We start from the raw sequence: 15,771 nt of genomic DNA, 5'->3' as shown, positions 1-15,771 counted from the left end.
CAGTGTAGATATGCTGGCACAGGCTTCTTGGCATGCTTGTATAGCTCACGTTGGACCCTGGGTATGTACTTCCATTGCTAGTCCATGCTGAAGCTCATGCCACTGCATCTGTGCAGTTATTTTTAATAGTGCTGATACGTCTACTCAGGCTGCATTTGCACCTTGGATGCTGCGTAGGCACCCTAACATGCTTCTGTCTAAAGTTGTTGAAAGGAGGGGATGAGTGTGACTTCTTGTTTTGTTTTTACTCCGAGTAAAATGTCCTGCAAGTTCTAATGGAATTGCTCTTTTCTCCAGCCAGGTAGGGTGAAGACAGCATAACTCTTTCTTTCACTGAATTGTGAAACCCTGTTTAATCTTCAAACTGGCGATGTCAAGGGTGCCGAGTCCTCCTCCTCCGGCAGAAATGTCGAGTGGACCTGTAGCAGAAAGCTGGTGCTACACTCAGGTAAATTCACAGTGTGCTCAGATGGTCGGAGTTTACTAAGATTACACCATACAAAAAGAAGCTTGGTGATCTAAACAAATTTAGAGCCCAGGTTTTTAGAGGTAAAAGTCTAATTACCAACTAACTAAACCAATGCAACTAGGACTACATCAGATTTTAGTTACAAATATATTTAGACTGTTGGATCTCTAAACTCACTGTTTTTTCTTGTGGATCTGCCTATGAATGGAAGCAGCATGAGCTGAGTCAGGTCAGAGGGTGCAGAGGGAGGCTAATGTCACTCTATCTCCTTCCTTCCTTCCTTCCTGTCTCACTTTTATGGAACTTCCTGAGATAGACTGAAAAAGTAGTGATGGTCCATTTTGGACATGCAACTATTATAGAACTAGATTTGTTTGTGCTTCCCTTGGGTTACTTTTCACACGCACGAGAGGAAGTCAGGTGCCTTGGCAGAACCCTCCATAGGTTGCTGTGCAGTGCAGTCATGGGCAGATCTTAATGCTGTCCTTTGATTAGTAACATAGTGATGAGGTTATTTCAGTTCTTCCCCTCTACTTGCTCATTGTGCATAGTCATGACCCTGAACTGCTTTCTTGTTTTGAATCTTCAGATTAAGGTGGTAAAGTTTTCATACATGTGGACCATAAACAATTTCAGCTTCTGCCGGGAGGAAATGGGTGAGGTCATCAAAAGTTCAACCTTTTCATCAGGAGCCAATGATAAACTGAAATGGTAAGAAAGATAGCAGAAGATACTCACCCAACATATCCAAACTGAAGAGATAAGTTAATGCCCTTAGCACGCTGAGATACAGCAAAAGTATCTAAACTGCAGAGAGGTCCCCGTTCCCATGGGCACACACAACATACACTCAGGGAAAATAGAGTGTTGCCTTGGTACAGTGTTTGGGTGCATACAACATAGAAAGCAGGATATGTCTCTGTAGTTTAGGGTCTTTATACTTTGCTAATGGAGACGGTTAATAAGTACGTAGCCCTTTCATGATTTTGAATTGATTGTCTCGTAGACAGATTCATATTTCTGGACCTACCTAAATGCCCATATAGGATATGTAATCTAGAAGAAATATCACAGTGTACTTGTTTTGTTTACCTTAGTCAATGATCAGTGTAGCAGAACTTGTTTGCTGTACACTTTATTGTGTAAACTTTATAATACTCTTTCATTGAAAGCTGTGAATACCTTGCCAGAAAACTGTTCCTAACATCTCATGCAGATGTCTATTTCTACAGGTGTTTGCGTGTGAACCCTAAGGGCTTGGATGAAGAAAGTAAAGATTACCTGTCCCTTTACCTATTATTGGTTAGCTGTCCAAAGAGTGAAGTTCGTGCAAAATTCAAATTCTCCATCCTCAATGCTAAAGGAGAAGAAACAAAAGCAATGGGTATGTGTAGCTCTTATCTGTTCGGGTCACTTACTTGTGTTCTATGTTTGTTCATGCTAACAGCGCTAGCATTTGTTTGAATCAACATATCTGTCTTTCAGAGAGCCAGCGAGCATATCGATTTGTACAGGGCAAGGACTGGGGATTCAAGAAGTTCATTAGAAGAGACTTTCTCTTGGATGAGGCCAATGGACTTCTTCCAGATGACAAACTCACTCTCTTCTGTGAGGCAAGTCTCTCTGTTGGGCTGAAATGCTAGCAGTTCTGTTGGCTTCAGATACTCACAACTCTCTTTCAGGATTGGTTTTTAAGGAGTCACAATGGAGCCCCTGGGGGGGAGGAGTGTTGGCTATGTTTGCAGTGCTGTATGGATTTTTTTTTTTTTAATTTGTGACTGACTACAATATTGAGACTTCATTTATTTTCGGTTGCTGTGTTTCTGAGGTCACCTGCAGAGGTAAAGGACAACAACCAAACACATTCAGATGCTCCTTGTCATTCCAGTTCTGGTTCTATATCAACAACACATCATTTGACACTCGCTGGACTAATATCAACTTGGGTTTGTTTTTTTTTGGTCCCAAATACTTGATAATGTAAGTGGGTCCATGAAGAAATTTGGTAATGGAGCAAATGTAATCTGAAGGTTCCTAAACTTACCCAACATACATCACTCTTACAATAGGAAAGGTTTCTTTATAGCAGTGTGCAGGTTTTGGTTTTTGATTGTTAAATGTATACCTTGCTTGGGTACCTGAGAACTTTGTAGAGGAGACTAAGGGTGTCATAGAGTAAAACCTCGGATACCTGTCTGAGTCGAAGGGAGAACTTCAGCTAATGACAGATTATTGCCCAGTTTGGTGGGAAAATGTTTCAACCGGCTAACTACGCAGGAATAATATTCTGAAGGGCTGTCGCTATGAAACGAATCCAGTGTTCAAACTGACCAGACACACCCTTTGTGAGTTAGAGTGCATTTGCATTAAAAACTGCAATTGTTTGGGACTGTAGCGGAGCAAGATCTGCACACAAATATCTTGAAATTGAAAGATGTAGATATCCCGTTTGGAGTTCAAGAACAAGCCACATGGATAGTATGTACCTCTGAGGCAGGCACAGCAGTGGTAATTTTATGTAAACTGTCAGGAACGCATTGAACAGCTCCTAGACTGATCATGAATGGCTTGCAATTTTGCTTTATGTGCAAAAAGACATACTCTTCCAGAGCCTTTGCTTGCAACACCAAACAAGTAATCTTTTGCTATTGACCTGGCTCGTGAGAAATATTTTTTTGAGAAATGAAGGATTTCCAAAAGTGTTATGAAGACCCCTCTCAAAAGAGAACATTTAGGGAGGGTCTCTTTAAAAGTGCTCAGTGTTGTCCTAGTTCCAAACATTTTACCGTTAACTTCAGTTGGAGCATTAACTTGAATGGGAGCAAACTTTAAGCTAATACTGAGAGCATTAGAAAATCCTACTTCTCATATATTACACGATCTGTATTGTGTTTGCTCAGTGAGATTTTCAAAAGTGCCTCACTGATTTAGGAACACAACTTCCATGGACTTTCAATGGAACTTCTGCTTTTAAGTCACCAAGGTACTTCTGAAAATCCCAGCCTCAGTGTTGTGCATCCAGGAGTATCTCTGATAAGAAATGGGCATTCCAATTATTCACTAGTGAGATTTTAAAAAGGGTTTCTCTTTTAGTTTTCTAAGTTTTCTGAGTGTGTTCTAGCCTCCCTGAGGAGAAGAATTTTCAAGTGGGTTCTCTATCCTCTAGTTTCCTGTGGGCAGTATCTTATCTACAGCTATTTGGAGGCCTCCAAAGCACTGCAGAGCCGTAAACCAAAAATTTCAGACCAGGATACCTAAAGTTAGGAGCCTAAATGCAGTTATATAGTTTTATTTAGCATCCAGGTCTGAAAATGTTGGTCTTTAATCTAGTTCTTAAAGTGTCTCTCTTTGAGCCCCTGCATTCTGTTCCTCTTCATCCTTTACTGGAAATTAGTGTTCCTCGTACCTATGGACCTTTGCTAGAAGGCAGGGACAGCTGGCCCCCCCTTTTCTGTGTATCATGGACATGATTTTTCATGAGGGTAAAGTCTTCGCTTTTGCTGCTGCAGCCTTCTGAACCAAAAAAGGAAAGGCTTCAATTACCATTGTACAGGGTGGCTATTTTCCTCTGCATATTTTCTTCGATGAAGAAAGACCCACACCAGAACATCCCATAGCTGGTGGCTGGGGCATTGTCCTGCAATGTGGGAAATCCAATTTCAAATCCCTTCTCCATTAGGCAGAGTGAGGAATTGAACCCAGGTTTCCCATGTCCCAGGAGAGTGCCCTAACCACTGGGCTAAAAATGGTAAGGAGGGTACCACCAGCAGCTCCTCCTCCTCTTCCTGTTCTGTGAATCATAGGGTTAGAATGGACCACAAGAGTCATTTAGTCTAACCCCCTGCCAAGATGCAGGATTTGTTATGTCTAAACCATCCAAGACCTTTTGAAAACTTCCAGGGAAGAAGCTTCTACAACCTCCCTAGGCAGTCTGTTCCATTGTCCTACAGTTCTACAGTTACAAAGTTTTTCCCGAGATTTAATCTAAATCTGCTGTGCTATAATTTGAACCCATTGTCTCTTGTCCTACCTTCTGTGGCAAAAGAGAACAACTTTTCTCCATCTTTTTTTATGGCAGCCTTTCAAATATCTGAAGACCGCTATCATATCCCCCCTTAATCTCCTCTTTTCCAAACCGAACGTACCCAGTTCCTTCAGCGTTTGCTCACATGGCTTGCATTCAGTCCCTTTGATCATTTTTGTTGCTTGCCTCTGGATCCTTACCAGTTTCTCTGTACCCTTTCTATACTTAGTGACCAAAACTTGTTTTCAGTTTGACAGAACTGAAACTTTTTTTTTCAATTTTTTTTGACTGGCCAGTGAACCAAAATATCATTTTGCCCAGCTGTCATTGCGTATCCTTAAGCCAAGTGTCTGCATTACCCAAGAGAAAAAAATAATTTGTTCCTGGTCTCACATGGCAACCTTTCTTCCTGTTGTCTGTTCCATGATTTGTTCTGCCTGTCCGTCTATATTCATTGTGCAGGAGGAGAAGCTTAAGTTTATAGGTTGCTGATGTTGGAGGGGAAGGGAATGTAATTTGTAAGCTTAAAGTTGTTGAGAGGGAACTTTTGCTGACTTTTGCTGATGCTGTAAGTTTCTTACCACATAAACAGGTGTGCCATATGCTCTTCTAACACTTCTCTGCTGGCCACAGGTGCTGAGCGCTACTGCTTGCAGCTGTGCTTTCGTTCAGCAAGAATGTTTCCCATCCAGAAGCTCTCTAAGGAATTAGGAACACTTGGTGTTGAGAGACTATTGCGTGGGGGTTGTCAGTGATATGTAGGGGTTTTTTTTGTTTTGGTTTGGTTTTTTTGGGGGGGGGGGGGGGCTGAAGGAGGAGGTTACGGGCCAGTTCTCTATAGACCAGAAGATAGCTTAATTGTCTCTCTTTCAGCAGCACCTTCTCTGTTTTGTTAGCTTTTCTAAAAAGTCCCCACTCCTTTGTTCATCTCTAAAATGTCCCTGATATCAAGTTGTTGAGAATGCAGTTGGGGAGGAGAATAATGGTCCTTGTCTAGCATTTTCAATTCACACCCCGCTTGCTCATCAGTTTGGAGAGTCTCTGGATTGTCTGTGCAAGTGGTGTTTCATTCTCCATCTCCTGACTGACTGCATTACCTTTTGCTGTTAAATCGCTCTCTAATTCCAGGAAAATAACTGGCTACAGAGGATCGATACTTGCAGCCTGGAGAGAGTGGATGGTTTAGCCTTTCCTTGATTAGTCCTTTGGTTATTCTTGCCAGATAACTTATTTTATTCATTTCAGGAAGGAATTCAGTATGCAGATATCTGGAAAATCTTATTTGGCTGATTCAAAGTCAGAATTCTGGACCCTGAGTATTCATGACTGAGCTCAGATTTGGAATTCCTCTTAGATGAGTCTGAAAAGGGCCTCGGTCATAGCTCTTTGAGTTCAAGTCACTGTTCTGGAAGTCCTCTTTTTAACAAGTCAAGAAGACGGTATAGTTTATGTACTCAGGTGTCTGCTGCTTCCTGAAAGCTGTCAAGAAACTGAGTCCAGCCATCAGATCCTGTAGCCAATTGGCCCTTAATTTGGACCTAAAGCATTGATGAAACCTCCCTTTTGAGTTATCCGGAAAGGTCTCCCTCTATTTCCTTAAAGCTGGTTTCTTGAGTCTATAATGCTTGTTAGGAGGATACAAGAATTGAGGGCCTTCTCTTTTTTTTTTTTTTTTTTTACAGAACCTTGTCAAGGAAAGACTGGAAAAGGTTTATTAAGGCATCTCCCACATTCACTCCAAAAACTTAATCTCCCTCTCTTCTTTAATCAAGAAGCTTCCCTTCTTTGAGGTCCATCTTCACTTGTCAGATACTGTTAGGATTCTGAAATTTAACTTGGACAGGACAGAACAAGTACAGCAGCAGCCATCCAAGTTTCACTTTTGCTGCCCCTATCAGTGTTCCTCAATTTTATAGGGTTGTGGGGTGAAAGTAATTTGGTCCATTCAGTCTTTGCCCAATCTGAGTCTGCCAAAAAAGGTGTCATTTGTTCAACATCTTGCAGTGTGGATTCCTGTCCACTAGGAATTGGAAAGACCTCACTAAGGTTAAGATTTTGTCATGATTATTTTTAGTAAAAGTCACAGACAGATCACGGACAATAAACAGAAATTCACAGAAGCCAGTGACCTGTCTGTGCCTTTTACTAAAAACGGTGTGGGGGCTAACAGCACCATGACCCCCGCAGCTGCTGCTGGGAACTCCAGAGCACCCGTTGCCCAAGGGCATGGAGCTAAAGTAGAAAATGTCACTGAGGTCTCTGAAAGTCACAGAATCCGTGACCTCCCTGACAAAATCTTATCCTTAGACATCGCCAACTCATTTCACATAGGCATCCACAGCCCCCACATGGTAGCTACTTTTGATTGGAGCTGAACCAGAGGCAGCAATGGTGGAAAAATCGGTAGGGTAGACAACTCATTTAGGTGCACAGAATATGTCTTCCGTTGGTCAGACTCTTTGCTCTTGTTATGAGCTCTGTGGATCAAGTGCTAGATTATAGATGTTTGTACATCTGAGACTTTTCCCGTGTGTCGCTGTCTCCAACGGCTGCTTATAGCATTGTCTGTGAAGAAGCTTATCTATGGGGTAGACTCCAAAAAGTTGATCTAGGGAAAGAACTAGGTCAGGAGTGGTGTCCAGAAGATGGGGACTGTTTTCCAGTCCTATTGAAGGTGTTGCCAAATTGGATGGAGGTGGCTTTAGTTTGGGATCTAACAGAGGAGGACTTGGATGGAGGCTGTCTCGGATATAGATGGCTTTTCAATGTGGGCATATATCTAGTTCCACTGTGTTTCATTTGGGAGATGAGGGTTTGATCTCTCACTTTCCCTTCACATGTCCTGGAACGTGAAGCCTGTTGTAGACAAATTTAACACTCTGCTTCTTTTCAGGTGAGTGTGGTACAGGACTCAGTCAATATCTCTGGCCAGAACACCATGAACATGGTGAAGGTACCTGAGTGCCGTTTGGCGGATGAGTTAGGAGGACTCTGGGAGAATTCTCGCTTCACAGACTGCTGTCTGTGTGTTGCAGGCCAGGAGTTCCAGGCTCACAAAGCCATACTGGCAGGTCGGTATTGACTTGTGCAGGTCTTAGCAGCATGGGAGACAGCAGCATCATGGCAGATGGAGTGCTCTCATAATAAGTCTTTGAGTTACTTCTGCTTTTAGGAAAATGCTCCAGGAAATAGCAGCAAAAGGTGCCTCCGATCCCTGCCAACTATAGTTCTATAGTGAAAGATCCTGCTTTGACAATGGCAGCTAATTTACTGCCATAATGTTACTGGGGGGTGGGGGAGGGGTTCTCATCTCCTTTAATGGAATTGTCTGCTTCCTCACTAGATGAGAATAGTGAGGAGGGATGTTTGTGATTGACACTGTATTGTGTACCCCAAAGCAGCTGTGGAGGGAGGTTACCAGCTTTTTCTGAAGCATCTTTGCTTAGGTCCATGAACTATATTTGACTGCAATAGATCTCTGCATTTGCTCTTCAGCCTTGTTTTGAGGGCCACAGGAAATCCTGAGTTACACATTTTAAAGTTACATTGACACTGGGTCACCAAAAGAGTTTATAGGTATAATAGTATTTTGAGTTTGTGACTGCTGCTATCTTGTAATATTTCCTGTCTTAATACCAAGGAAATTGGGTAGGGAAAGCTATTGGGTATTACTTCTTCTCCCCCAGAGGCGCTGAAGGTTATATCTCTCTAGTATTTTAATTATATTTGTTTTATTTCCCCCTCCAGCACGTTCCCCAGTTTTCAGTGCCATGTTTGAACATGAGATGGAAGAAAGTAAAAAGGTCAGTGTCTAAAGAGAGAAGGAGCTTTCCAAGCTGGACAAATAGATCTCAGGTCAATTCTTAATATCCTTGATGACTCGATAATGCCAGGTAGTAGCTGATGTAACTCACAAGTGCAAATTTTTGAACATTTTGGGGTCTTTTTCATATTGGATACAGGAGTCTGTTTTAGCTGCCCTGGCGGGAGGAAGAAAGATCAATGAGATAGTTGTGATCTTTGTTACTCTTGAGAAAGAGTGTGCGGTAGGATAGGGACAATTAGAGGCTATTAAATAAAACAGAATCTTTTTTACTCCCTCTACACACTTTTGTGAGTAGTACATGTTGCTTAAGAGTTCTCTGTATAAATACTTTCAAATTTCAGAAAACTCTAGTGTAAAGAGATCTGTTTCTAGCATTGTGCCAGGATCTTAATAATCTTCATTCTCCTGCAACAGAATCGGGTTGAAATCAATGATGTGGAACCTGAAGTTTTTAAGGAAATGATGTGCTTTATTTACACGGGGAAGGCACCAAACCTCGATAAAATGGCTGACGATTTGCTGGCAGCTGCTGACAAGGTACAGTTGGGATTTGTGGTGGTTCGGGGGATTGGCAATGACATATGCCTTGTTTTACATGGCGAGCCTTGGAGATTACGGCATTGATGTTTTCACAGAGATCCTTGAACTGTACTAAGGGAGTGTTGGGTGAGGCTAAATGAGCATGTGTGCACACGTGCACTCATGCGCATGTGTTTCTTGCTGAAACATACACCTGGCCAGTTCTGTTGAACTGCTCCTATTAACTGGACCTAGTCTTATATAACATAGGAAAAATGATAGAAATACAAAATGTAACTCGTAAGAGGAATTAATGCAAACCGTTCTGTCCTCAGTTCAAGTAGTGAGAGGAGATAGAGCGCCTCTGTTCTATTAAATTCATGATGGTCATAAATATTTGTCGCAAGTGCTCATTTGAAAAACTGCCCTAGAACTCAGGGTTTATCTCTGTTCTTCATAGTCTAGCATATGAGCTGGGGATGAGGTAGGAGGAAAGTTCAGAGTGGAACCAGAACTAAGTGGCCCGGGCATTGAATCTCAAAAGTAGCATTCTGTTTTGCCAGACAGAGATCATAGTCTTAGTCTTTGCTTTTCCCTCTGGGCTGGTTGGTAGTAGCAGCTTCTAGCAGGGATGCTCTGAACATAAGGGAGATGGAGAATGATGTTTGCAGTTTGAGGAGAAATGGATCCACTGGAGGAAGCTTCTTGCCTTAACCCTGCTGTGACTTTGCAGGGCTAATGCAGGGAGGTATCGGGGGTATTCTGGCTAGAGGGCTGGTGGTAGTCCTTGTCTGGCAAGAGCACTGCAGTGGCCTAGCCTGCCAGCCTCTGTCCACCTCCCTTTGGAGCACCAAGGACAGAAGATGCGTTGCTGGCCTATGAGTCATATTTACTGGTGGAAATTCTTAATCTATAACCAGAATTTTTATTTCCTTTCTTTTGCTTTTAAAAGTGAACTTAGTGCTGGTGAAAGATGCCAGTTTGACAGCACTGGAGACTAAAGTCCTCTATTTATCCACCAAACAGGTTCAGCACGGGTAGCAGCAGTGCAAGATTCTCCACACTGCCCTGCCATTGTGCCTCAACTCTGACCTGGAGGGACCACCTCTAGGGGTGAGAGCGTAGTTCAGTCTCCATGCTTCTTCAGTCCTTGGATTCTCTTGTGGGTGCCAATTAGCATGGTGGATTTTAAGATGTGGATGCATGTAACTTTGTTCCACACAAACCACCATGCAGCCATCAAATAATAACCATTTCCCGTCACTACTGACCAGGGCCTAATTGAAACTGGTGATGTGGAAGTGAAATGCTCCATATGGGGGCTTCATAACGGCATAACTAGAATTAAAATGGGGAGTAATACAAGCAGATCCTCGGGCACAGTATAACCATTGCCATCTGTTTTATTCTGTATTTTAAATAGTATTGATTGAAAGCTTGGATACCATCTTTAACTGAGGCAAGAGTAAATAAACAGCAGAAGTATATTAAGAGCAGAGAGTCAGCTTTAAGTTTGAATTTCTTGCCTTTTAATATAGCTTTTCCCTTTAAACTCCTTGTGTGTCTTTTTAAAAGCAGAAACGGAATCTTTCATGAAAGCATATAAAACATCTAATATTTGCCCAAGAGACCTGAAACAGCTTCTTCTGAACTCTTCCAGTCTCTTGGGAGAAAATATGTAATTAGACACAAAACAAAACACGTCTTCTAAACCCAGGAGACACTATTTCAGTCTCTTGGGGAAGGACGCTATTAGGCAATTTTTTCAAAAGTGTAATTAAGAAAGAAAGAAAAAAAACTTTGTACCTGAGAGACCAGAATGTCTACTTTTTGTCTAGTTACATCATTGGGAGCTGTTATTCGTAGTGAAAATCCATATGAAAATTGTATGTGGGGAAAGAAATGTATTCAGTATCCACAGAAAATAATTTTAAGCTTCTATTAACACAGACAATAATATGGAATAACTGCTTGCAAAACGTCCTCCTTGCTCCCTAGTTGAAACTTTTTCAGTTAGAATTTACTAGCTTAATTTGTATAATTTTCCTTTCTCACATAGAGGTCAAACTATTAAACAGACTTGCCATCCTCCCTTAGATTCTTTGGCAAGGGAAAACTGTCCTTGCTGTGAGTGCCATGTTTCAAGCTGAAAGGACCATTATTACCAAGTTTTTTATAAATGAAAAATGTCTTGTCTTATATGAAGCCATTGATTTTAACCTTAACTATAATGGAATAAAGTGCACCAGAATGTCTAAAAATTAGTTTTACACAATGCCTTTCATACTGTGAGCATCGAAAATGAGGTAGACACCAGCACTATAGTGACTGTAGGTAAACTAAGCAGTCCTTATGAGTCCAGAAGTAGTTCATACACAGTCTCTCACGTATTAATGAGGATCTGCCATTAATACAGCTTCTCATCCCAAAGGGATTCCAAAAAACACTATAAACTATACACAAGGATCATTGTATCCGCCACTGAAGTGTAGTTACCTCTCAGATGAAAAGCAGCAGCTCTTTAACAACACTCAATAATGATACTCGTCATTTTAAGATAAGAAGTGAGGAAGCCTTACCATGTTTAAGTATTAGGAGAATTTATGTAGTCTGAATGTAACTAACGCAAGTTAGAATTTGGTCAGAATCCTGGGATTGCTGGCCTTATACTTGTGAAGGGCATCGTGAGATTCATAATGAGTCAGGACCTCAGTTTTGTTTCATCCAAAAGACATCAACTCCAGAGTCAGATCACACAGGCCAAGATTTTTCAAAAGTGACTTGTGATTCTAGGTGCCTCAACATTTTGGTGCCCAACTGAAAGACTTTTTTAAAGTCTTATTTTAAGAGGCTGGATGTTCAGCACTTTCTAAAAATCAGATCCTTTTAAGCTGTCAAGTTCAGCACTCCAGATCACTGGTTGCTTTTCAAAACCTGGATCATAGTGCCTACAGATTGTTTCAGTACAGATTCAGGTGCTGCAGGAAGTGGTGTGTGAGATTGATAGCTGCTCTTCTTCTCCTTAGTGTTCCCTTTCAGTTTCTTATCAGACTTCTGACCTGGCCCTACTGAGACTGTTGCAACACAGGATGACTAGAAACTGCTTGAGAAACCCAAGTTAGAGTAGGGCTTTTGCTATGATACTTGGATTATCAAAGGAAACAGGTAGAAAGGGCCTCTGTTTAACATCTTAATAATATAAAAGTTGTACTCTGTGTTTGAGCAAGCTTCATCTTGACTTGCAGAGCATTAATGGCAAAGAAACGGAGTGAAAACTGGAACGTAAGAACACCTGTGGAGCATTTACCATAGCATAGGTTTGTCCACTGAACAAGAACCATATGTGTAACAATAGAGTAAGAGAAGCACTAGATTTCAGCAGTATGTGGTGTGCAATATCTGAGATAATTGGAGTTTAAAATGAGAGTTCCAGGTCATCCTTAAGCATGACAACGACACCTGTAATGCTGTAACACAAGAAGGCTGGGATAAGAGTTATGATGGGTATGATGCCTGTCCATTCCTCTGCTCAGGGTGGACACATAATTACTGTACTCTTTTTTGCTGGTCAGAAGCCTCTTATGAATACAGATTTTGTGTGTGTGTGTGTGTGTGTGTGTGTGTAACAAAGTGGAGAGGTCTGTGCAACATGATAGCATAGTCTTTGTAACTGAAGAGAGAAGCAACACAAATAGCCTTAATTGGATCTGCACTGAAGCTCTTTCTCCATTGTAACCATAAATTGGCTTCTTTTTTGCAGTATGCTCTGGAACGCTTGAAGGTAATGTGCGAGGATGCACTGTGCAGTAACCTGTCAGTGGAAAACGCCGCTGAGATTCTCATCCTGGCTGATCTACACAGTGCTGATCAGCTAAAAACTCAAGCTGTGGACTTCATTAACTAGTAAGTTTGCTCCAGTCTCAGCCTTGGAGCAAGAATGAAACAAATTTGGAGGAGAAAACAAACCACTGAATTTACTCCAGTCCTCTTGTGACCTTCTTTAACCTTATAGGTCTGTAGTACCCAAATACAAATATACATTTGTCTGGCATCATAGAAAATGCCATTAGTTCTAAGGATGAATTAATGAGTTATCTCTGGGTCAGTTCAGGAGGGGAGTTCTGTAGACTATTGAACTGTCTCGCCATTTCTGTGTTGGTGAGAACTTTTAAAATGTAAAATACCACTAGAGGGAGAGAGAAGTCATTAATATTTGTAAATGTTAATATAGCAGATATTTTCCTAAGTACAATTGACTATATCAATGTTTGAAATCTTTTTGTGGTGCTAGCTTATAATTGTCTTGTCTCCCACCTATGTGGTACATGTGGAGAAATCGTATCTCTTGTCATGAATGGGGGCTAAAAGAGGGATACATTGTGTCTTTCTGGCCTTGGAACATTCATGCTTGGATCTTACCATGCTGAAGGACAGTGCAAAGCAAAAACTAGACCACCAGGACCAAAACTTGTGAACATACTGTAAGTGATATAACATGTGCACTAAACAAGAGAGATTCCAAAACAAGAGAGAGAACTTCCTCAGGGCATGTGAAAAGAATCTGTTTTAATATTGTTTACCCAGCAAAATCAATAACTCCAGATTTTTAATGTTCTGTTTTCTTCCTAGTCATGCTTCTGATGTCATGGAGACCTCAGGATGGAAGTCCATGGTGGTATCGCATCCCCATTTGGTGGCTGAGGCATATCGCTCTTTGGCCTCTGCACAGTGTCCCTTCCTGGGACCACCACGTAAGCGACTGAAGCAATCCTAAGGCCGTGCCTGTTACACGACCCCATGTTTTTCTGGAAGCAGCAGCAGCCATTGCTGCTCTGACCTTGACCACCAAGTAGACAGCGCAATCTGAGGAGCTTTTACTCTGTTGCGGGGGGAAAGACTGCTTCGTGACACCCAGACTTTTTAAAACAGCACCAAGTACCTTGGGGAGAGGGGGGAGGGTGGGCCTGGGGCTCAGGGGCTGTTCAACCTAACGAATCCCTGTCGCTGCATCGTCTGTGTGTTCCCTTCGACTTGGCTAAGTCAATAACTACGGGGTTCTATTTAAGCACCGGCCCACTCAGACTATCCCAGTAGTGGTACAGGCGGGAAATAATGTCTCTGTGTCTGACAGCACAGAACAAATCGTCAGACACCTGGAGCAAAGAAGACGTTTTAGTTTTGGAGAGAGTAGGAAAAGAAGAGAATTTCCAATGAGGTTCCGAAGAGGAAGTACATGGTGGGAGCTCCAGTAGTATTTATATAAAAGAATTTAAGTCCTTCCAGCTGTGCTAAAAACAGGACATTTGTGTAACTCCTTAATGCCATTCAGCAACAAGAAGATCAGTTTCTCTGTTAGTAGCACTTGTATGTTGATTGCAAAAAAAAAAAAAAACTTTTTACTAAATGACAAGTTGAAGTGAAAAGAGACAGCAAAAGGCTGTGTGCTGAGGAGGATGTGAATAGACTAAAGGCAGCCTTTGCAAATCTACATTGGCTTTCCAGGACCGGCAAATCCTTGATCTGAAGTGTGCTGTTTGACGAGGACAATGGTTACCTGTTTTTAGATATTGTGGAAAATGGTTTTGGCATTTTTCCCTGCTTTATTTTTTCCCCCTTTTTAAAAAAAAAAAAGAGGAGAAGTTTTATTGTTGATGAATGCTGCGTCAAAGGTTCCTATCCTGAGTTGCTAAATGGTTTTTATCAATTGTTTGTACCTGACTTGCTGACTTGCTGACTGTCTAGGAGCCAGTCCTGTTCCTTTCTATTAGTCACTCTTCTTACAGGGAAGAAGTTCCAAAATAGCTGGTAATTTTTTTTTCTTTTTGAAAATATAAATAATTACTATTTTGTACTGTGTGGTATCTTTTTTTTGTGTCTTTCTTGTTCCCTCTATTTTTAGACTCCTCCCAGTTGAAAACCAATTCCCAAAGGGTTCAATTTCAGTCTGCTATAGGGTATATACTGACACGCCATTCCCAGAATCCAAATGGGATTTATTAAGGGAGGTTGCGCACAGAGCGGCAATGCCAAATTACGTTTTATTCCTCTTAGCAGATATTGCCAAAATACCTGAGAACATTTTGTTTTAATACTAGGTGCATGAAGTTGATCCCTAGCCTTACCTGTGTCCGTATTTATATATAAATATGGGAAGGGTGCGCAGTTGTTCAACTGATTAATAACAGCAGTATGAAAGGCTGGGTGGCTGAATGCGGGGGAGAGAGGCCATCTGTTTGGGCCATCATTAGGCCCAGATATCCAGGGAGATTAAATTGAAGCACACTGCTTCAGGATGGTGGGAAACTGTTCTGGCTTCAAGATGTCCAGACAGGGCATGAAGTGTTCTATAGAGAACAATTTAGCTTTGTCTGGGAAATGGATTCGATGACTTTGTTTCTCATTTCTGATTCTATTATGATTCCCTTTCACAGCCTCTGTCCCTTGTGTGAAAGAGAGAACCTCCACTCAGTGCTCGTGTGGTTTCCCCCCTCCCCTTTTTTTTTTTAATCCTGACACTGTCTATTTTTTGTATCAAATAGTGACTTGCAGGAAAGTGTTTTCCCCCCACCCTCCCCTGTTTGCTATGTCCTCAGCATACACACTGCCTTTTCCACATTTCACTTGTCTCATAAATCCCCATAATATATCTGTTGCTTAAACTCTGACTAAACCTGTGTGGGGGATTTAGTATGCACTTTCTTTTAGGTAGAGTGTAGTCAACTGTTCACATTCTCCCCACTGCTCCAGCCTTGTAAGAGCTGCGAACTGGCATCCCCAAGTTATAACTACGTTCTAACTTTAAAACTGCTGCCAGTTAATTGAGAGGCGTAAAGCTGACTAATTATTCTACGGAAGCTTTGTTTACTGAAAAGTTAAAACCACAAAGCTTTCAACCCGTTGGGATAGCATGACCAACTGTTCTGGGAGTCTCCC

The 15,771-nt window shown here is 41.6% G+C and overlaps 1 protein-coding gene across 9 annotated transcripts in view; it reads left to right on the top strand.

Annotated features, from left to right (window-relative positions):
- The window catches only part of LOC123356335 (speckle type BTB/POZ protein), a 32,871-nt gene extending 18,177 nt beyond the window's left edge, over positions 1 to 14,694 (top strand). For 6 of the 9 annotated variants that reach the window (XM_044999525.1, XM_044999528.1, XM_044999533.1 and 3 more), the window contains 9 exons: positions 298 to 448; positions 1,059 to 1,180; positions 1,702 to 1,853; positions 1,955 to 2,082; positions 7,387 to 7,564; positions 8,241 to 8,296; positions 8,734 to 8,856; positions 12,599 to 12,741; positions 13,468 to 14,694. In XM_044999525.1, the coding sequence (XP_044855460.1) occupies positions 371 to 448; positions 1,059 to 1,180; positions 1,702 to 1,853; positions 1,955 to 2,082; positions 7,387 to 7,564; positions 8,241 to 8,296; positions 8,734 to 8,856; positions 12,599 to 12,741; positions 13,468 to 13,612 (1,125 nt within the window). In that variant the 5' untranslated portion in view covers positions 298 to 370 and the 3' untranslated portion in view covers positions 13,613 to 14,694. The remainder of the gene's footprint in view (positions 1 to 297; positions 449 to 1,058; positions 1,181 to 1,701; positions 1,854 to 1,954; positions 2,083 to 7,386; positions 7,565 to 8,240; positions 8,297 to 8,733; positions 8,857 to 12,598; positions 12,742 to 13,467) is intronic. The other 3 variants (XM_044999529.1, XM_044999532.1, XM_044999530.1) reach the window with 1 other exon arrangement.
- Positions 14,695 to 15,771: the final 1,077 nt, after the last annotated feature.

This window comes from Mauremys mutica, chromosome 25 (assembly GCF_020497125.1).
Source record: "Mauremys mutica isolate MM-2020 ecotype Southern chromosome 25, ASM2049712v1, whole genome shotgun sequence".
Taxonomy (NCBI): domain Eukaryota; kingdom Metazoa; phylum Chordata; order Testudines; family Geoemydidae; genus Mauremys; species Mauremys mutica.
Note: the sequence above shows the minus strand (reverse complement) of the source record. Positions and strands in the feature narration are given on the sequence as shown.